This window comes from Oreochromis niloticus, linkage group LG15 (genome assembly GCF_001858045.2).
Source record: "Oreochromis niloticus isolate F11D_XX linkage group LG15, O_niloticus_UMD_NMBU, whole genome shotgun sequence".
In the NCBI taxonomy this organism is placed as follows: Eukaryota; Metazoa; Chordata; class Actinopteri; order Cichliformes; family Cichlidae; genus Oreochromis; species Oreochromis niloticus.
Genome location: NC_031980.2, coordinates 22644957 through 22668648, shown reverse-complemented (window position 1 = coordinate 22668648; position 23692 = coordinate 22644957). Strand labels below are relative to the sequence as shown.

The following is a 23692-nucleotide window of genomic DNA, read 5'->3' as shown; positions in this document are numbered from 1 at the left end:
TCTAGCTCCTGAGCTACAGGCACCACAAAGCACCTTACCCAGGAGGCATCCTTGAGGTGTCCTGGTCCGATGTCAACTGCTTTGCTTTCATGCTCAGCTCTCTCTTCACCACAATACATCGACACTTGTCTGCCTGTCTATCTCCAGCTCCCCCCAATCTACCTACCCCAATCATGAACAAGAAACTGAGATACTTGAACTCACCGACTTGGGGCAGCAAGTCTTTCTGGACATGAACTGAGCATTCCACCCTTTTCCAAATGAGAACCATGGCCTTGGAGGTGATAATTCTCACTTATGCAGCTTCACACTCAGCTGCAAACCATCCCAGGCCCAGTTGGAGACCACAGCCTGAAGAACCAAATCATGCACAAAAAGACAATTTTGCTCACTAAAACTCATGCACACACTTTTTGACAGCCTGTCCCACACAGTAAGCCATCTTCTTTGTCAGATAATTACATCAATATGCTGCAAAACACACCGAACGTCCAAACGTGTGTTGGCACTTACACACTGACTTTATTTTTCAGCCCCTGGGGTTGCTGCTTGGTCATAATTCTCTGTGGATTTCAAGATTCGTCTTACACACAGGTTATTTGGTTCTTCTGATTAAAGCTGATATAAGAAGTACTGAGTGGCAATTCATGAAAAATGAGATCATTGCACATGACTCAAATTAAATCAGCCATTTACAACTACTTAGCATTAGTATTCACAGAACCTTCTATGACACAGAGATGGTTTTGGTGCCAATTCTCTCATCACACTGAGTATCAGCTAAAATAATAAGCATGGCCGCAATCCCATCAAGCGAGTCATTTATCAAGCTTTAATGTACTGGTTGTAGTCACAGACTGGAACTCTTAATCCTCTCTATTCATGGTCTGTATCTGCTCAGTGTAAAGAAAAACAACCGTGAACAAGGAACCTGCTGAGTATTTATGGGAAGTTGTGAATAATCCATTACATAAGAGAAGTGAATACACACACACACATACACACACACACACACAACACATGCAGACAGTCAAGTAGTTGCCTTCAGCTTTGTGCTTGAGTTGAACTGTAACGCTTTGCAAGACAAAGCACTTCTATGACAGCTGAGTGATTACTAATGCTTACTCATACAAGGATACGCATATTCAACACACACACACACACACACACACACACACACACACACACACACACAGAGCAAGACCGCTCCCCTTACTACCACACCTAGTTTCTCACAGAGTGACACACACTTCTGAACATGCACAAACACACACACACATACATACTGTACTCTCTATCTTACCATCTTCTGTTCCTTGCTGGTGGACACAGACACTTGCACATGCTCACATTTTACTAAGGCGTGGCCTAAGGGTTACATAAAAGCTTGGGAGGGCAAAGGTCAAGCCGCATGCGAGATATCGTTCAAAGGGGCATCTTCATAGGTGGTGTGATACTTCCAACAGTAATGCCACCATACCAGAGATTTTAGGGCTAAACGGCGCCCCTTGCTGGTCTGTGAATCACAGACACACTCAACCAGTGTCTTCATTGTGAACTTGGAAAAACAAGGAGTTAAAAATCAGTGTGATTATTAATAATAATGTTCATGATGTGAATAATGTTCTCAACTAGTATTCTGTTGACATCTATTTATATTCTTTACTGTTGCTGTCATTATAACATGACATTGTTCACCTATTGCTTCCACTTTTTAAGCTAATCAGAAGATTTCTAATTGCTCCCCTCTTTAGTTTTTTGTTTTCATTTACTCTCTTGTGGTGGATCATAACTAGTATTTCAAAATAAAAGAAAGCAAGACAGAGAGTATCTGCGAAATCACCTGCACCTGTGTTTATTCTTCTGCAGAGAGACCTTGTTTGGTCAAAAATGTTATATACTTTGACTTGAATAATTGAATAATAATGTATTATTTAATTTAAAAATATTTGGAATTAAATAACTGTATTTTTTTTTATAACTCATCACACCTACTGACTTCATCGACTTTTAAAGATAACATAAAGTTACCAAACCTGCATAAAATGACATTTTTAGGAAATGAGCCTACAGAGGCCACTAAAGGGATGTTATTGCAGTCATTATTATACCATATACTCTAAGCAGTCGTGTGAATAACTAAGTGCACCCTTGTACCTGCTTGTAGCTAGGTGCTGCTGATCAAATGCACTTCATTAACTTATCACCAGTAAGTGTGAGCACCTATATAAAAAAAGGAGATTTTGTGCTGGTCAGAGAGGAAAGATATCAACTGTAAGCTTAGAGAAGTTGCCAATCAATCTGGGAAGGGTCATAAGACCATTTCCAAACAATTTCAAGTTCATCATTCTACAATGAAAAGGTACAAGTGGAAACAGTCAAGACATTCGCATATCTTCACATGAGTAAATGTCTCAGTTACTACTTCACCACAAGGTCAGACTATGCAATTCTGAGAGAAACCTAAACAAAAAACAAAAAACAGGAGATACATCTCAGACCCTACAGGAATCAGGTGTCAGACTGTTAAAAGTTAAAGTTCATGGCTGTATAACCATAAAGACTTAACAAGTATGACTTATTTGAATGCATGACTTCTTAACAACAACAAAAACAACCTTCTGTGAGAATGTCCTTTGGACAGACAAAACCACAGCAGTGTGTCTGTGCTCGGTGAAGACCCAACACAGCATATCAGAACAAACACCTCATGCCAACTGTCAGCACGGTGGTGGAGGGGTGATCGTTTAGGCTTGTTCTGCAGCCACGGGACCTGGGCACCCTGCAGTTGACGAGCCGACCGTGAACTCCTCTGTATACCAAAGTATTCTGGAGTCAAATGTGAGGTCATCTGTGTGACATCTAAAGCTTAGCTCAGATTGGTTCATTTGAAAGGATAATAATGCCTGGCACACAAGCAAATAGAAAGAAGACAACAGTCAAGGTGTTGCAATGGACCAACCAAAGTCCAGACCTGAACCTGATTGAAGTGCTGTAGCAGGACCTTAAGAGAGCTGTGGGTAAATGAATCCCCTTAAACCTCAATGAACATAGAGAGGACCAATATTCCTCCACAACAATTTAAGTAAAGTAATTTTTATATGCATAGCACCTTTCGAGATAGACATCACAAAGAGCCTCAGAGCAAAACACCAAAACAAATGCGAGAGCTGGATGAAGTCATTCAGAGCTTACTGCTGTTAAAGGTGGTTCTACAAGTTATTTCAGGAAGTGCGGTTAGTTTTTAACCTCTGGAATATGTTGACTTGTTCTTACTTTCTCCCTCTTATTCCCCGACAGTCACAATAATGTTTCCACACTGGAATATTTTAGAGAGGAAAAGAGGAAGACAACAAGAACAAGAAAAGGGGAAAGAGGAAGCAAGTTTCTGCCAGCTCTATGCAGACCCTCCATAGATTTTAAAGTGTGTCTCCACAAGGCTGGAAACTGGCATCCTGGTACAACTGACTTATTTCCACAATGGGAAACTCACATGCCCCTAACACACTGACAGAAACAGAGCTATCTTTGTGAGGTCATATACTAACATAGTTTCCTAGCCCCTTACTTTACCTTAACCAGTGCAACTAAATGCCACAGTCTACCCAAGCAACTACCCCATTAATCTGACCTAAATTCAAACCTGCACCCTTCAACAGTGGGACCTATTATTCCGAAATGTTATACTTTTTTAGCTTTTTATAATTTGCTATTCAAAATAATCCTTACTCATCTTTTACTGGGCACCGATACAGCCCAGCAGTTCATTCACAAGCCTTATACATACAGCCACACACTGACACACATGCACACACACTTTCTCACACACACAGAAGCACCAGCTTTTTCCAGGATTCTCAGGGATCTGTGAGGGTCAAAGTATTCCATCCAATCATTCTGGCATTTTCCACAAAACTCTTCCAAACCCCAAAACAAGCGGTATTAAGAGCTTTCTCCCATGGCAGCCATGGTTACTGCTTTGAGTTGCCAGTCGGAATAAGACACTGTTTTCAGTCACTCAGCAACGACAACTGAGGTGCCCTTTAGCAAGACACTCAATCCTTAAATATCTCAAGTGGAGTTGTTCTGTTAGCTCTGTTGTTGGGAATCTTTTGTGTTTACAAAAGATACTATGAAAGCAACAGTGGCAGTTGACAACAGATTTGACCCATTTACACTTTGTTACTGAATCTCAAAGTAATCACACATATTACTTGCATTTTAAATGGAACTGACTACTTGGATTTGGACACATCTATCACTATGTTACGGTAATTTAACAGCGGAAATCCCAAATCTTCCCAAATCTGGATCATCACCAAAACATATTCAGTATTCCTTGTTCCAAGCCTTGCAGACAGGCAGCTGGATGAAGTCATAATGTCTCTGGAACGGCTAAATAAATGACTCAGTATTTTAAGAGGGGGCTTTACCAGTTTGACTTCAGGCTCAGACCCCTCCAATTTATAACAAGAAGCTTGCAACGTAAACTGGGGGTGCACAGATCGACAGTTTTACCAGGTGTGAATGGTTTTACAGTGTAAACTACTGTGTTGAGTCATACTGTTTCATGGAAAAGAAACTAGTTGCTCTGGGCTCGACCTATATTAGGAAGTATGGATGTATTGTTTTTTACCTGTCTCTTATGAGTTCCCAAACTTGATAGATACACAAAATTAAATTACTCGTCACTACTCTTATAAACAAAGATGTCCCAAACTGAGTCAAATCTATTCATTACTCTTGCTGGGTCCATGGAAAGCATCTGGCAGCTAAAATGGACCAGGTTTTACAAAACCGTCACTGCAGACAGACAGTCCAAACAAGGTAAGAGGGGAAAGCTAACCATAATCTCAATGTCTATTCTGAACAAGGAGGAAGGCTGAACGTTCTGGAACAGGAAGTATACTTAGATCCACTTCCTGAATTTTGGTGTTCCTTCATGGAAAACACAACCTCATGGGTGGCTGTAGCTCTGGAGGTAGAGCAGATCATTTGCTAACTGGAAGGTTCATAGTTTAAACCCCGGCTGCTACAGTCTGCCTGCCAAATATCCTTGGGCAAAAAATTAAAAACTCCCCAAATTGCTCTCGGATCCACCCATTGGAGTTTAGATGTGTGTGAATGTTATCTAGAAAGCACTTAAGCATAGAATGAAGTGTTTGCATGAATGGGTGAATGAGGCAAGTGGTACAAAGCGAGTTCTTTGAGTACTAAGGTAGAGTAGAAAAGTGCTTTACTTTATAAGAACCAGTCATTCTGTTGTAAATAGACCACATTTACCACAAAATGACAGGTATAATTTCCATGTATAGCAACTGCCCCTGTTTTTTTCTCCTAACCACACTGTGGTGGAGAAATACGTATTTCTGAAAAGGTGAAAACATCTGGTGACAAAATTGGGTTTCAGCTGAAGTTTTTATTAGGTGGACCAAACTGAGAACAAACCCCTATAACCTGTTTTTTTTGTTGGTTTTTTTTGGTCTTTTTCCTCACACATCTAGTATGGTATGTGACACTTATGTCTCTTTAACTTGTGCTTTGTCCTCTTTGTGGCTTATGTGTTCTCTGTGCACCTCGTTTCTTACTCCAGCCAACTCCCAGCCAATCACGGCTGATGACCATCCTTCTATGAGCCTGTTTCTGAAAGGGAATTGGGGGAGTTCTTCCTTCCCACCATCACCAAGTGTTATTTAGATCACATGATCACTGAGGCTCTCGCTGTATTCTCTCTAGATCTTTACTCTAGAACATGGCCTCGAACTCCAGGCCTCGAGGGCCGGTGTCCAGCAGGTTTTAGACGCGTCCTTGATCCAACACAGCTGATTTAAATGGTTAAATTACCTCCTCAACATGTCTTGAAGTTCTCCAGAGGCCTGGTAATGAACTAATCATTTGATTCAGGTGTGTTGACCCAGGGTGAGATCTAAAACCTGCAGGACACCGGCCCTCGAGCCCTGGAGTTCGAGACCCCTGCAGAAGGTACGTTGTGACAAGTCCTGTTGTGAACTGGGGCTTTACAAATAAAACTAAATAGAATGTAACTCTAGTTCTATGACATGTAGCTTAGCCACTTAACCACCGCTGGTTGCGTGGTGTAACCAGATGGGCGGCTATGGTGGGATAGATGTACTGTCACCTCTTGTGGTCACCCCTTGGCCAGTCAGGCTGACTGAAGTTTCCTACTGCATCATTAATTTATCTTCTTGCTGTGAGGTGACAGTAATAACCTCTGTACTGCTGTGCCTACTTATGTTATCCAAATGAATAGAAATTTTCAATATATGAAATATATGAGCTAAAATACTAGAACGGGGCTGCACATCCTGTTGACAAATCTCTGTAGGTTCATCATTAGCACTGACTTCTTCACATTGTAATTAGACTTGAAAAGTGGATCTTCATCCAAAGCATGTTGTGATGTCCAATGATGGACCCTTTGCAGATGTGTCACCAAGCCACTAAATTCCTTTACAATTCAGTTTGGTAGGTTTTGTGTTGTCTTGCTGGCAGACAAAAAAACGAACAGACAAACAGATGGCTCTGTAAACAGAGCTTCACCACAACATTTGGCCTGGCAAAGGAACCCAAAAAGGGAGACTTTTTTAGGCATAAGTGTGTGGTCTTTACAGTATTTTGGCAGGTGGAACAGGCTGCTCAGTCACAGGCATGACTTATGTTGCACTAAACACACTGAAACACATTACATGACAGTCACAAGAGACTTGTGTAAGGTCTATCTGTTCGTGTGCCCATCCATCCATAAAGCTGTAAGTGCAGAGATGGCACAACACTTCTGCCTGAGTAGCTGCTCAGCGTCACCATAGCAACAACATCACCTCTCTGCTCGCCTGCAGAGCCTCCTTAGATACTCTACATAGCTTAAATCAGTTGATTTTTATTTCAGCAACTGATTTATTAAAAACATACAGGTTTACCCTCCATCATCAAATTAGGTGACACACATTCACATGCATTCTTTTCGTTAAAGCTTAAGTATAGTTTTAAAAAAAGAACAATATTTGAAGGGTATGACAAACAAATGAACCAAGTCCACCATCAGGCTGGTGGACACTCTTGAAAACCAGAAGGAGCCGTTACAGTGTAACTGGTAATGACTATTTCACATCACTGTTGAAGATATTTGGTCCAATCTTAAGATTCGTATCACTACCAAATTTAACTGTTGGCGTGATGTTCTTTGTATAAATAGTTTTATGCCAGATGTAACAGGGACTCAAACCTTCTAAAAAGTTCAGCTATTGTCTCGTCAGTCCACAGAATATTTTCCCAAAAGTCTTGAGAATCCTCAAAATGTTTTTTTTGGCAATTGTGAGACGAGCCTTTGTGTTCTTTTTGGTCAGCAGTGGTTTTCACCTGGGAACTCTCCCAAGGATGTCATTTTTGCCCAGTCGCTTTTATATTGTTGAATCATGAACTCTGACCTTAACTGAGAGAAGTGAGGCCTGCAGGTCTTTGGATGTTTTTTTGGTTTCTTTTGTGACCACCTGGATGAGTCACTGATGTGCTCTTGGAGTAATTTTTGGTAGGCTGGCCACTCCTGGGAAGGCACACCACTGTTCCGAGTTTTCTCTATTTATGGGTGGCGGTTATGGATGGACATGGTGGTTTCATTGGAATCCAAAATCCTTAGAAATGGCTTTATAACCCTTTCCAGACTAACAGATGCTTCTCAGATGTTGTTGCTTCTTTAGATGATGTCAGTGAAAAAGAATAATTCTAAATCAAACAGAAAATACTGTCTGACCATGAAGCCAGAAAAGGCCACACCTTTCAAAACTATTTCCTTGGCAGTGACAAAGTGCAAGGCAAAATTATGGGAATGCTGAACATAATTTCTCCAGAGACACTTGGTATGGCTCAGGTTTAAAAAAAAAAAAAAGTAAAAAAGTATGTTAAACAATGCCATGCTTTCGTTAGCTGGCCCTTATAAAACCTAAAACCCCAGTCTAAGATAACGGGCATCACTACAGCAGCTATCAGCTTTTCACTTCAGCCTCTGTGTGATTTTTGTTTCACATGTCGTATGATTTTTCATATGTGCATATAGAATCGATGGGTGCTGCCTGTTTCAATCAGCTGTTATTAGATGATAAAACTGTGATAAAAAACTATAAAAAAGCCCAAAATGTAACAGCAATATGCAATACTGTTGCAAATAAGAGACTAATGCTGCAGAAAGCCATAAATCTGATGATTTATTACACACAGTGGTGAAACAAACATTTTAATTTGTTTTTTATTAGTTATTTTATGAGTGCGCTCTCGCTGCTGACACTTATTTTTAATATGTTGGCTGGCTGCACATTACAGCTCTGACACATTATAGGGCTACCATGACATACTCCTGTGAAGGAGATGGTGCCAGTTTGTTGGTATATCAAAGTGAAAGTATTCATTCACTTATTGATTAAACAGGTATTCTTGGTATGCGTTTACTGTTCTACTGGCTTTATTCCCACTAGTTTCATCAACATTTTCTGCACCACCAGCTGAATGAATGCACAGAACCCGCACCTTTGGGTCATTTGTATCTCTAAGTCCAGATTGATTTTTATTTGATTGCAATTTTATTTAGCATTTAAACTAAACCAAGTTTTGATGTGTATTTTTTTTATTTATTTATTGTCCCAGTGTGCTTTATTCTAATTTTCTTCAAGCTATGTGTTCCTTAAGAAAACACCAACATACTGTAACTCCCGCTATAACTGCACAGACTGTGGAGATTACACTCCTCCCCCTTTCATCATCACCATAACACGGAAGCAGTACACAGACAGTAGGGGGGCAGGAAAAGCACGGACAGGCAGGCAGGTTAAGCCAAGTAAAAATACGGACACATAGAGACATTAGGGAGGTGAAAAAAAGCGCAGGCAGGTAGACGGACAAACAGATACAGGTGCAAAGCGAGCATCATGGCGCTGATCCCCTCGCAGGTTCTCCGGGTCGCCATCCTGCTGTCTTATTTCTCCATCCTGTGCCACTACAAAGCCTTAGACATGCCGGCACACCAGACCTACGGCGGCAGCTGGAAGTTTCTCACCTTCATCGACCTGGTGAGATTTCACGTCTAATCTGATCTAAACACCCCATTGAAGTTAGCGCGCAGCTCGAGGCAATGCACGCGCTGCAGAGAGTGCGCGCGTGGCGCTGCGATCACATTTAAATTCCGCCTCCTTGCGCTCTTTGTTTGGCTCGTTGATTCGTCGGGAGTGACAGAGGGAGGGGTGAATTGCACGGAGTTTCACTAAACGGGGTCTGCAGTCGCGTTTGAAGCTCGCAACGTGGTTAGGTGCTGAGGTGAACCGGAACAGGTGCGTTGTGGGGCAGAAAGCTCTCCCGTCATAAAGGCTTCCCCTTGCGGGAGCGCGCCGCGGGTGCACCGAACCTTGTGAAAGCTTGCAGTTGGGAAGTGTCAGAAAAATGATGCCGAAGGACTGAGAGGCTCAGAAATGACAGGGATGTGGGATTTTTAGTGCTCGCTGATTGTAGGACAAGAAAAAAAAAATCGGTAATAAATTGTCAATCAATTTCTCAGTTATTTCTTATGTGTTTTAAAGAAGTTCGAAACAAGCTGCAGCCCAGAACATATCTGTACTAAGAAAGTGGGATTTACACTCAAGTCCTTTTTAGACCATAGACTGTATATATAAAAGATGGACATAGCCACTGGGATGTTTGCAAAGCCTTGAGATGAGTCTTTTCACTGTTGGGCTGGATCAGACTCTAATCACCTTCTCAAGAACATGTTCTGGAAAATTCTCTTTTCCGACTTGCAGAAAGAAATGATTTCTATAAAATAGACTTGATGTTTTATTCAGTGAAACTTGAAGCTAGCTGCCAAAGTGCTAACTGAGGTAATGGAGCAAGGACACCGAGGGATGCTTTCACATAGACTTCCCATAATCTCGGAGTTGTTTCGCACAGCACTAGGGTCAACTCCTGGTGGCCTTTATAAAGTGCCGGTTAAGGCATTTTGTGTTGATGATGTTGATCATCGTGCACACCACGCTAATAGCATAATGGAATAAAAATATGGTGGTGAAAATATGCATAAGTTACCTGTAGGTCCTGCTTGTGAACAAATTTTGCTTGTTTTAATTTATAAATTAGTTCTCCACTTTACAGACATCATAAAAGACAGATGTAGTTTTGAGAAAGTGGCTTAAACCAGCAGAAGGTGTCTGTTGTTGTTGTACAAAGTCTGCATAGAAGTCTGCAGGAAAACAGCCCTCCTTTAGATTTCTGTGTGACCCCAGTAAACAGTAATGACGTAACTTGGATTTAGGTAATAACTGTTGTGACCGGACTTGAAAGTCACAACATAAAGACTGATACCAGACACCTTTATCCACACCTCATCAGGTGTAGATCATCACACAGGATCAGACCCAGACAAAACACAAAAACTCTTGTACAGTGTCTGAATAGAATCACCGGCAAAGTTGGCAGCTCAATGCACAGAATTTTTTCAGTGCTCAGTGTCCCTGTTTTCTCAGTGGCCAATCAAAATCAAGAAGAGGCTTGACCCAATGATATAAATTCTTTGTTAACAGCAAAGGAAATATGTTTAAGTGCTTGAAAGTGACCTCTCAAGTGCTAAAGACACATAATGTAAAAAACAACAACACTGAAAGCAAATATTAGAAGAAGCTTGTGATTGACAAGGTGTGGACCAATGAGAGCGCAGTGTCTGTCAGTTTGAAAGTCAAAATATGATGTTAGTGAAAATGCGCAGCTTTCCCTAACCTTGAATAATAAAGCGTCTGAACATTGCGGCTGCAACCCTGAGTAAGATCAGTGGTCACTGTTCTTTGAAGATTGTACCCATGTAGATTTTATTCTTGTACACTTACATTAGGGCTGCTCAATTAATCGAATTTTAATCTCGATTACGATCTGGGTTTTCAACGATCATTAAAAATGACTGAGCCGATTATTAGCACCTCCCTCGTGCTTTACTCTCGCGCTGCTCCGTGTGGCAAATCGAGCGCACCTCTCTGCGTTTCGAACACGCGTCACAACAATTAAGAGGACCCGAGGGAAGCTCGGAAAGCTAAGCAGAAGTTATTTGGAGAGGAGAGGATAATGGCTGCTGAAGAAAGAATGCCGTTGGTTGAAAAGAGAGGTAAAACGACTTCAGTGGTGTGGAAACCAATGTTCCCTCTAAGCTGCGCACGTGCGCAATTGCGCACTGCTGGCACGGTCTCTGCGCACAGAAAATCTGCGTTGCGCACAAAAAAATCTAACCTGAATTGAAATTAAAATTAAAACTTTAACAATTCTGTTTTGCAGTGTTAGTCAGTAAGTGACTGGCTGCTCCTGTATGGGATTAGAACGATGCCACCTTATCCTATAGTCCAGCCAATAATGCGATTCACATTAGTATATACGCAGCCAATCAACGTCGTTGACAGGCTATGACAGCGTCCTTATGCGCCGACACCGGTGTTTTAGCTAGCAAAGCGGCGTGGCTGATGTGCAGTGAAGCCACATTAATGACAACGTGTACAACCATTGGAGATGTGAGCAGGACAGACGGAAAAATTGACGGAAAAAGTGTGGACTTTATACCAGTTTTTTAATTGTGTTGGTAAAACCAGAGTTATGATTAAAAAAAAAAATGCAATATTTGGTTTTCTTCCTGAATACTATCGTTGTTTATATTTACTGCGAGAAGAAACGGTAAAAACGGCGTTTTATAAGGAAAACGCTCGAAAGCACTCTCCGCCTGTGAGCAAAGACAAAACCAAAAAAAACCCCACCCTTTCCTATTGGTCGAAAAAAGTACCGTGTCGACCAATCAAAAAATGATGTGGCAACGTGGCATCTAGATGTTAAGAAACGGGGGGAAGTTTTAGGAGTGACGGCGGTGTTCTGAGATGTGAGAGATTTGCTACGTTTAGCGCAAATCTTGTGTAGTTAGTGTGTAGTGTAGTCAATAGTTTTGTTGTGTGTGTCAGAACAATGAGGCGACTGCTGAATGTTACAGGTGTTACAGGAGTGATACATCTCCTGTTGTCAGGCCTGCAGGTATCAGGCTGTTGTTCTCCTTTATCTCATAGTGGACAGAAATTATTTTTTGGAGTGACACAAATAATTTGTGTGGCATCAGATTTGATGCAGAACAGCTGATTGTTCTGTAAATAGTTTGAAATGTTTATTTAGAAAAACGCCTTGGCTGCATTAAAAAAATAAATAGCTGCAAAAAACTTTGTTGTTTGCCAAACTGAGTTACTTTTTTGAAGTAGTAACTATATAATTAATTGCCCAACATTGGTCATTATATACTGTATTTTGCAGACAGAGAGTTACAGACTCTCTCCCAGACCACAGACTCATACTCATAATACAAGTCAGAGCTTTATGAAAAAAAAAGAAAGAAAGTTGTGTTTTCAAAATTGGAGTTCAAGTTATTTTTACTTCCAATAGTGTTAACATACTACACAGGTTATAAACAGGATTTTTTAAATTTTCACTGTAAGTGGGCTAAAGCAGTTAATTAAAAGTAGTCTAACATAAATGTAAATGCTGTAATTTGATTATTTTAATAAACATGTAACTTGGATGGATTAGATGCTGGCGTGACCACAGTGCACACGTCTGATGTCGCTCACAGTGGTCCAAGGGATCGCTCAGGGAGTTTGTGTGTTCGCTCAGACACATGAAAAATTAGAGGGAACATTGGTGGAAACATTATGGGTTTGCGGAGTCAGACGTGGATCAAATATTGTGCAGTATTTTGAAGTTCACTAAACATAGATGTTTACATTTTTCATTTATTTTTTATATTGCAAACATTTGCACTGTAATCAGTATTTGCACACTATTTTATATTATTTTTTGACAATCTTTAAAGCCATTATTCAATACATTGTTATTGTTAAATAAATATCGTCAAATAATCGAGATCTCAATTTCAGTGAAAATATTCGTGATTATCATTTTTGCCATAATCGAGCAGCCCTAACTTACATGGTGTATCATAACTAACGTCTCACTGTCCATTCAGTGCAATTGCTCTTTTTGTATGCATTTGTGCAGTTGTTGTCTCGTCACATTGCGATACATATTTGTATTTTATTTGCTAAAAATGTGCAGAACACACATTAAAAAAACACACAGAAATAAACAAAGAAAAAGTAAAGATCAAATTAAAAAGTTTCTTTAGATCGTGCAATAATGTCATTGATGTGAATTCTGTGGTTTATTCGTGTAGTGAAAGCCTGATATCATAACAGCCCTAATTCTTATATATATTTTTTGCATTAAATCTTTTGTTTTCTTCTCACTCACTTTAGTTTCCAAGTTTGTGTGATTCATCAACAAGGAAGTGCTCATGCGCATTTTTGCTGCATTTAAGCTTTCTAAACAGGGCTGTACTGCGTTGCACATATATGATATGATATTTGCCTGTGATTACCTTGTGCCTAAATTTCTAGAAAGATATCTGATCAGTTTTATGATACGAAGCGCAGCATTGCGTTGGTGGCCAGACGTCATGAGAGTTGCCAGAGGTTAATCATCAGCCATTATTTACTAACAGTAGCGACTCTAATAAAATCAGTTCTCCCGTAGAGATCAGTAAATCCTGTCAGCTGAGTTTTCATTTGTGTGGTGACTGCTGACACAGCGCTGGTGTTTGTTGTCTTGTGCTTTAAAATTGTCTCAATAACTGGTCACTTTTTCTGTTAGATGTGTTTATTGTTATCAAACTTCTTATTCTGAATATATTGTTAATTATTGATAACATACTTTATATTATTATAGTTGCTCCCAGACGAACAAAGCAATTGATTACTACAACTTGAAGCTGCAATAACGGAAGCTGAAGTTTTTGTACTGGTAATATATGAAGTGCTTGAGCTGAAGTACGCCGCGTATTTCCTTCAATATTTGCAGCACATGTGTCGCTGTGAGGCCATAAAATGTGCACAACGAGCATTTTGTCTCGGCGCTCTTTACTGTACTTGTAAAAGCTGCTTAACATATCAGCTGAGAGGCAGCAACAGGCCAAACATTAGTGTTCATAATCAGTTTTCTTGATTCACAAGTGTTATTAAATTAAAGGAAATTATGCTGCAACGAGAGGCACAAAACTGCAGACACACACAGCTCCCATTCATCGCGAACAATGCGCGCACACATGCACTCACAAAGAGGGACTTCTGTTAGAGGCCGGTTCTGTTAGGCAGTCATTCACAAGCTTTAAAGCTGGTGTGAAGTCGCTATAAAAAGCTAACCAATTTTAGAGAAATGTTCAGCCAGAGGTTGCCTTCTTTCTGCAGTGTTTGTGTTTAAAGAGGAAGCTAGCTGACATTTCTTAAGCAGATTTTTTCCTGTTTTGCGTGCACCGTTTGAGTTCTTGCTGTCGTTATCTAAATGCGGCAGGGATGTCGATGCGTTTGTTCATCCACTGGTTGAAGAAAACTAAAACAACAACACGTGTCATACATAAAAATGCTCAGATTCCACTGATTGTGCTTCACAGTTTTTACAAATGTAATCGATTTTGGCCACTAGCCCTGTTCTCATCCCTGGCTGTAATGGCTCATTAATAGGGCTGTGCAATATGACCCAAATCTCATATCCTGATATAAGACATCTATCGTCCGATAACGATATAAATCACAAAAATTTAAAATTTTCTGTAAATTCTGTGAATCTCGGGCAGCTCGACTTGCGTGAAGTGTTTCCAGCTGGGCGTCGTGTACCTGGAGTCGAGTGTTTTAACCCATGCATGAAATTATACATTTTTAGACACAAGTTGTAACGGCAGCCGTTTTCTTTGCGAGTATATATTTCACAGCGTGCTGCGGGAAAAGCCTGTTCTAACGTTTGAGTCAAAGGTTTATTTTTTAGCTTTAATTTTTTGCTTCTCATCCGTAAATACTCTGCATACTCTTTCACATGATTCAGTTTATTTTGAAAAGTCTCAACAGGATCTTGAGCTTTGTGAAAGGTTTATGTGGAAAATAAACAAGTGGACACGCGATGGTTTTACCGTCGTTGTTGCCAACGACAACGCATAAAAACAGGCACTTGTCTGTGGTTATATTCAATATAAGAGAAAGAGAGAACTTTAAGAAATTAATATAGCCACTATAGTGACCATCAAAACGATGAAAAAATATTGCCGTAAACAGTTTATTTTGCGAACCACGAAACAAACGATAGCGTAAAATGAAACGATAGACGTTTATATATCGTCATCCGATATATATCGTTATCTCGAACAGCCCTACTCATTAATGCACAAGGTGAGGTGAAAAAAAAGAAGCAAAGTGCAAAAGACAAAGGTGTGTCCTGGGTGATAACTCGGGGGAAAAATGTCACCTCCACCCCTCCAACCTACTAATGCAGACTTTGGACATTTCTAAAATAGGCACATTATCTCTCAGAAGCCAATATAGCTGTGTAAAGGACACCATGCAGGCTCTACAACATGTCAGGATTATAATACATTAGACTTTCTTTTTGAAAGTATACAATAATTTTTTTTACATAAAACTTCTCCTTTAAATATTCATTATAAAAACCTCGTTACAGTTATCAGCAGGTTAGGGGACCTTTTATCGTTCTCATTCAAGGAAGTTTCCTAACAGAATATTCAACATTTCTTTAAATGAACTAATAGCTAGAGTATATCCAACTTCATGTTTGACATGTTATGTGCCTACAGTGCTCTGCAGTTTAGCCTCTAAAATACTAGTCGGCGGTAAGGTTTCTGTAATGCGTGGCGTCTCTTTCTGTACTTCAAATAGAGGCAACTGAGCTGATCACATGTTGGGGGAAAAAAAAGTTCAGAAGTGTACCTTCAAATTGCTGCAACACCATTTGCCCGAACCATCTGAGTGTACGCATGGATCAGCAGAGCTCTAAAAACAAAAACAGCAGATGGCTGCACTCGCTGATTACCAGTTAGTGCATTAGCATTATGAAGATGCCAGATGTAATCATGACCCGTTACATATCACATGTTGTTTCTCTGAAGAAATATCTTTGCACAAATCAGGACGCCACGTTTCTATAGTTACGTTTTTGATAAGGTGTGCGTCAGGCAGCAGCACAGGCTAATTAAATTGGCTCAGAACTGAATATGTCTGTGACTGATTGGCCTGTCACCAGTTATAGCCGTTCAGCTGAAACAGGTTTGTCTGGCCTATCGGTCAGTGGATTTCTAATTATTTACTTGTAGTAGTAATAATAACAATAATAATAATGATCCTTCGATATTTATAAATCTGTGGGATTGATCAATTTGGCATGTATAAACTTTAGTTTAGGCCCTTTTAAAGGCAAAATAATCTCTGAAGAGCATACCTGTGTCTTTGTGAGCATGGGAAATAGCTGTGTCATATTTTCCACATTAGACCTCTCCCCCAGTTAACTGTACCATTAAAGACCTGCACACACCAGCAGCCAGGAAACACACTGCGCTGCAACATCTGGCTCCAGCGTTTGTGTGTATCAGTTTCTCACGAGGAACACGAAAGCCTCAAAATTGATGCAGCATTGATACGGAAACGAGGGCTTGAGTTTTAGGTCCATTTCAGAATTTCTTGTGTGCGTGCCTGTGAGTGTGCTGTTGCTGCTCATAGTTCTCATAGAAACCCATTATTTATGTAGCAGGCATGCTACTTTAGACATGCTAGCTTTCTAAGATTTATATTTGCTGTCTACACATATTTCAGTGAGTAGACACACACACATTTATTTAGGCTGCCCGCTGTAAAACGCCAGTATTCACCAGCAGAATCGTGTATATACCGAAGCACCCATAACTATGCTTTAAAGCCAAAATGCCTCTAATGACCAGCCGTCATCACACCGGGCGATACCTAATAGTCTCAGAGGGAGGTTTGAGGAGAGGAGAGGTAGTCTGTGCCTCCTCTCCATCTTTCCCTGGAAGCGAAGGTCACATCCATCATTGCGAAAATGTTGATGGAAGTGTTTCCTTACGCAAAGATGGGTAAAATATACAGAGCCGGTTTTCTCCTTCACCACAGCCCACTTAATGGAGATTCTTTTGAAATCGAGCATTTGAAGTGTGAAGTATTTTTGGTGCATGTTGAAAGAAGCCACGTGTGGTTTTATTGAAATATTGTGCATTTCGTGAGGAATAGTTTTTGCACGCAGGTCACAGTGTTTCCTGCTGGTGGATGATTCTTTTATGTTGGACAAACACTCCAGAAGTCAGTTTGAGAGCTGTTAAGCTCATTTTTGCTCATGGGGATTCATGCAGCAGTGCCCTTAGAGATTGTTCCAACTGTTTTCTATATGTTTTAGGTAATCAGCGACAATAATAGCCAGTTATAGTTGCTAGTTTCTTCACTGTACCTGTTTAAAGGGAAAGCTTTTCAGGGTCTTTGCATCTTATTATGGCATGGCCTATTGTCATGTATATTTCACCATTTTCTTTGCTCAATATACAGTAACTACACTATAGTGCCTTTTAAGTAAGGTTCTGTTTAACATAGGAACTGTGCAGGATGTCTTTGGCATGTAAGTGTTTCAAGTCTGAGAGCACTGTTGCTAAGTGATGGGCATGAATTGGAAATATCCCTCCTCCCTTTTGCAGGCAGCAAATGATTTTTGTTCACTGGATTTCTGAATTAAGTTTAGAAAGAAAAGAGCAAAACTCACTGAAACTTCAAGTTTTTTAAAGTGGACCTATTATGTTGGATTCCAGCTCCATGTTTTTATTCTTGGACACAAGAGCAGGTTTGATTCAAAATGACCCTTAGTTGTCCTAGCTGTTTTAGCTCCTCCCCCTTTGCCTGTTTCTCTGCAAACACTCTTGTGATTGGCTGTCCCTCACAATTAGAAGGTTTGAGCAGCAGGTGGATGGAGCTTCTGTGCTCACAGCCAGAGCTGTGCACCTATGATAGAGACTGACCAATGTAGGATTTTTAGAAAACAATAATGATATTTAGTAATTAAAGTAGTAATAAAAAATCAATATCTTTCCTGACATGTTTTTTTCTCAGACCCATAATATCGAAACATTTTTTATAACAGTTTTTTTTAATGTACTTATATATCAGTCCTTGTTAGAAAGATATAACAGTGCAATTTAAAAAAAAACAAACTTAATTAATCTTAATAATCTTCACTTTCACAAAAAGTCGCGGATTCTTCATTTACGCTCAGCCCAACTCTACTTGAATCTGCGGCTTGTTGTGTTTGTGGTTTCCCAAACACGAGTAACGCCAACAGTGAAGTTCCAGAGTGCCCTCTGTTGTACTACGAAGCAAAATTAATGGCTTTGCGAGCTTTGTAGAGCTTAAAGGCAGAGTTTCGTGTGTGTTTTTAACTGTGTAAATCACCATGGTGACCTCTGCTGAACAAACTGGTTAGGCTTGTTCTGAGTTTCACTTTAAAATCGGTCGCTTTTTAAGTACATTACAGATTCTGTGCTTTACACGTGCAAGCTGTTAAACCGTACCTCACTGAAACGACTAAATGAAGCGCAAACTGTGCGTCACGTTGGCGGGGGAATGTGCATGTGTTAATTTAGTGATGCAGAAAATGTATATATGTTATAACTGATTTTAATCTGCTGCTAAATTGCTTTTACGCTGCTGAAAATGCAGCTACTAGAACACAGCGCACACACCAAGAAAGCCTGTTCAGTCACTTTTTGATCTGCCAACAAACTCAAGCGATTTCCACATATTTGGCAGATAAATGCTACACACTGTGTTGACCCCTTTTAAAGGAACTTCGTACAAAGTTTTTAACACCGTGCCAGTTTCTTGAAACTAGTTAAAACCAACAGCTGGTCTTTACTAAACCCAATCCTAACTGCTAAGAGAATATTTGTGGGCTTTTGTTGGTTGCTGGAAGCAAACTTAAGCCAGAACTCCTAAAATGATAGAGATACAGCACTCAAATAACTCTGAATAGAAGTCTATGGGAGAAACTGTTACACTGAACATGGTAGCTGTCGTAGCCCTTCTAACTGAAGAGTTAATCAGCAGCTGAACTGGTAAACACACATTATGTGTTTATACGCCTCTCTGCATTTAATCATTAGCTTTGTATAAATAAAATTGAATTGAAACTGAAATGATAAGAACAAAAAACACTGGCCCACCTGCACATTACTCCTACAGGCATAGAAATCAATGCCAAGAAGCTCCCAGCATACAGCGTTTGTACTGATGTTAATGCCAGAGAAGGCTTGAAACTCTGTAGTTATAGCAGATAATGTTTGTGTTGTTGCTCTGGTGCATGACAGTTTCAGGTGAGTGGTGGCAGATATAAATATATATTGAATTAGCATAACATTGGTCATTTATTAAAATCATAAGACTTCATAACTCTGTTTTTTTCTTTCAACCCCTTTTATTGAGTTTGACTGGAGAAGTGAGCAGTGAAAGAGTTAACGATTGTCTGCAGTCTGTTCTCTTTGGCTCTTCTTTCTTCTGAAAAATCTACCGTCTAAGCTCTTTTTCTCCTCTCTTCATCTCTTTGTTGTGAGAAAGTGTTTGTGCTGCCAAAGAGCTCGCTGAACTCCCCCTGTTCCTCCCTGCAGGTGATCCAGGCGGTGTTTTTCGGATTGTGTGTCCTGATCGATGTGTCCAGTCTGCTGACTAAGGGAGGCGACAGCAGGGAGCAGGAGCGGCAGCTGAGAAAGCTGATTGGCCTGCGAGACTGGATGATGGCCGTCCTGGCCTTCCCTGTCGGAGCGGTGAGAGGATTAATGCACATAGGCAAGCACGTACACAGGCAAACACACAATAGCCCGGGAATGGATGGGCTTGCCTTGCAGGAATCGAAGGCCGGAGTAATCCATTTTTAGTATAATCAACTCTCCGCCATGCTCCCCTTTTTTTAACGTCTCTCTTACCCTTGGTTTTTTTTTTCCACTCCTGAGGGTGGTGGCAGTGTCCTACCAACCTGTAATCATGGAAATTGTTAATGTCAACTGCATAAAAATTGTCTGACATTTTCAGTCTCACCTCATGGGGTGATTAATGTCAGGGAACGATGCTTTAAATTGAGCTTTTTTTCTGATTTGGCGCATGGTTGGGTAAGCCTGAGAGCCTTTGACCTTGATGGTTCACATAACAACAACAAAAAACTATTTAAAAATATCAGAGCTATAAAATCTCATTACACCGTGTATCTGCAAACGATCACACTGCAAAGCACAAAGGTCTACAGTTTACAACGTGATATCTAAATGCTGTCTGGTGCCAACAATGATTGTTTCTAACTTTTTTTATTTAATTTGTTTATTTGTAACAGGAACAATGTTCATTATTAAACATTGCTGTAAATGCACCAGTGTTAGCCGTAGGCTAATTTTTCATCCATAGTTCCTGGCTAGACCTTAAAAGCAACCTTAAAACAAAACAAAATATATAATATCGACATTATAAAAAGAAATAAAAGGTAAAAAGAGAAAAAAAAGGCAAACAAGAATAAGCCATACTAAAGGGAAACAACTAGGAAATAGGAGAATAAAACCAATTTCCCCCTTCTTGGTTTCTTAGTATTTTTAATATTTGTTTTTCATGTTTCACTGTTTTTCACTCAGAGTCAGGCAGGTTTAGATGGCTTTTTTTCCTTAATAAATAAAATCATCACTTAAAAAGCCAATTTTTGCTCTGCCACAACTATGGATTGTCAGCGTGTTAGTAGGGAAACATGAGATGAAAAGGGTCCTGGCTGGTTAGCAGTAACTTAAACTTAAAAGTAAAAGTGAAAGAAGTTCAACAGCTGTGATTGCTCACTCAGTTAGTTGGAAAAAAAAATGCTGAAAAGAGTCACCAGATATACTTTGGCTACATTCATGTACCTGGGTGAACTCCTTTTGTGAGAGTTTGTGTAAAGAGAAAGAACACAGATTAACTTGATGTCAAAATTTACTGAGGTTACAAAAATGGGTGTAATGGTATGATGTGCTTCATCTTTTTCAATCATGCTGTGAACAGAACGGAGAAAGCACTGACGAGTCATCCAGACAGCCAGACTTTGACCTCTGTCTAATCCATTTTTTTTTTTGCAAGGCTGGCAGTCTTTTGCTTAACACACACACTTTTATTCAAGATTTTAGTAGGCAACGTGGCCCCCAGCGGGCATACTGGAGAATTTGTGTGGCTACCTGACTATTACTGTTCCCGGGGTTAGACGCACTGGCACAAGATCATAAATATTCATGCTATAGACTACCAGACACTAGTCAAACACAGTTGATCTCTAAACCCAAGTAACCCAAGAGTTCCAGCCAGGAACAGGTTTTCTCTGACTCACTCTCTCTCACACACACACACACACACACACACACACACACACACACACCTGTAGAAGCTGTTAACTGGTGTGTGTGAATTGGCCTCACAGTTTAGGTTACATACAGCACAACAGGTGTAACTACTACATTACCACAGGTAATGTCTGAAGCTTTGCCTGGTAAAGGAAGTGTGTGCATATGTTGCTATAGCTCCATTTGTGCATTCTATCCATGCATAAGTGTGGAGTGTGCATATATTGCAGGCATTTCCACACGGTATGGTGTGGTGGAAAATTGTGGGTGCCCAACAGGGGACAAAGTGCGTGCATTGTTTCCCGCCACCACTGGCCTGTTGAAACAGAGAACACGTCAGTCACGGTATAAAAAGAGGTGGGTTGGTTCAGATGCCTCGAACTGGAACGCAGACGCCTGTCAGGTAATTCCATCCTCGTCTTACAGAACCTGGACTGGCCTTGATCCAAACCGTGAAGATACATTAGACTGGAAGCCGGTCAGCTTATGGTGCATTCAGATCATGTGGGAAATCTGCTGCAATCGCTGCATGTATCATTGGGAAGTTTTTGGTTTACAGAAGACATGCAGAAGTTATCACAGATGACCCTCATGTGTCTCCCTCCAATGTCCTTCTTTACCCAATGGATAAATGAGGACAGTGTATATGTATCTCTAACAGTAGGTAAAAAGTAGAGTGTAGCCTAATGCATGTGCCAGGGGCCAGGTTTTCACTGCCTCAAGTGGCCATTAGAAGAACTGCATTTGCGCATTGATTTCATTTTTTAGTCCTGGAGCTTGCCTCTTGATGATTCTCTGTCTGTTTTTATTAAATCATACTGAGATTTCACTTTCTGCTGACTTTTTTACTCATGTAGCATCTCAAAAACATTGAATTTGCTGTCTCTGTAACACTTAACTGCATTTTCCAAGGTAAGTAGTCCCAGTGGGGTACCTTCAACATATTAAATAACCACTGACAGAGTGTAATAAAATGTAAGTGGTGGATATGACGAATGTTTCTCATCACTGACCTGACAACAGAGCAGACGTTGTGTGGGCAGGAGTAGTTCAGAAACGTTGTGCTGCATGTCCAATTATCTGGCACTGATGTGTTTTCCATAAGGCATGTTGCAGTTTAGTTGGTAACTTTTTGTTTTTTTATGTGTGTGTGTCTCTCTCTCTCCAGTTTGTGGTGTTTACTTTCTGGAGCCTCTACATGTATGACAGAGAACTGGTCTACCCCAAATTATTGGACAACTTCATTCCTCAGTGGCTCAACCACGGCATGGTGAGTTGGATTTTCTCTACAGATGTTGCGGTTCAACTGATCATATGACTTACTGAGATTACAACACATAAGGCCGAGTTGTAGAGGTAGATGGTGAAGGAAAGTGATGAGATGCAGTAAATGTATTTAAATTCAATGGATTAATATAAAGTGATCATCAAGGTCTGAAAGAATTACATTAAGAGAAAACTGACTGGTTAGAAAGAAAGTTTCCTCTTCTTCTCAGCTTTAGATAAATAATAATGAATACTTAACATCAAATGCAAACCATCCAACTTATAGAAGTCATGATTAAAGAAACAAAGAATCGCTCAATGAGAAAAATTAATAATTAAAAAAAGTCACAGAAGACAGTGTATTTTACAAAAGCATATTTAAAATGCACTTTGATGCTTGAGAGTCACTAGCAGAGGTTTCCTCGTGCTTTTAAATTCTGCTGCTATCCCTCTGATGATATAAGTTAGTTTCACCAGTGTAATACAAGAAGCCATTCCTTTCATCCACACATGAATTGAAGGTAATGTATTTCCATATTTTTCCATGATAAGAATCATTCTCCCAGCCTGGAGTAGTCCAAATTAAAGTTGAGTGCTTCAAATTAACTGTAAAATTATTTGGATACATACCCATAGAAACACATTTTTTTTCCTTCGTAGCTTCTTCTGTATGAAGCGTATTTCCTCACATCAACATGCAGTTAGCCAGAGCTGCTTTTCCTCACGAACATTTTCAACATGTGTCTGGGATGCTGGGACCAATTATTCAGCTTTTCTGGGGTTCATATGAGTTCTCATTAACCATTTGTATTGTAACGGCTTTATCTAACCTCATAATCATAATACATCAAAGAAGAACGCGAGAAACATATAAGTTTAATCTTTCTTTTTCAGGTGTAGGATTTTCAGATGATAGTGGGAGTTCAGAGTTGGATGAAATAAAAGACCTCAAAATGTGCATTTTAGGAATGTCATATATTTTGACACAGCTCACCAAGTGAAAGATAATTACCATTCAAACAAAGGTTTCCTGTCTTCTTTACACTTTTGTCAGCACATATTTTGAAACCACCATCTGCCCGCCCTGCTCTGAAATAGGTGTTTTCCCTTGTGAGGGAGAAGTGAGAA

At 40.1% G+C, this 23692-nt stretch overlaps 1 protein-coding gene across 6 annotated transcripts in view; it reads left to right on the top strand.

The window, feature by feature from the left end:
• The first annotated feature begins 5909 nt into the window (after positions 1–5909).
• pex3 (peroxisomal biogenesis factor 3) overlaps positions 5910–23692 on the top strand; it is a 54647-nt gene continuing 36864 nt past the window's right edge. Inside the window, exons 1-3 of one of the 6 annotated variants that reach the window (XM_025898830.1) lie at positions 5910–5982; positions 19562–19717; positions 22467–22568. In XM_025898830.1, coding sequence (XP_025754615.1) covers positions 19685–19717; positions 22467–22568 — 135 coding nt within the window. In that variant the 5' untranslated portion in view covers positions 5910–5982; positions 19562–19684. Of the gene's footprint in view, positions 5983–8767; positions 9078–19561; positions 19740–22466; positions 22569–23692 lie in introns of those variants that run through there. The other 5 variants (XM_025898831.1, XM_005452399.4, XM_005452400.4 and 2 more) reach the window with 5 other exon arrangements.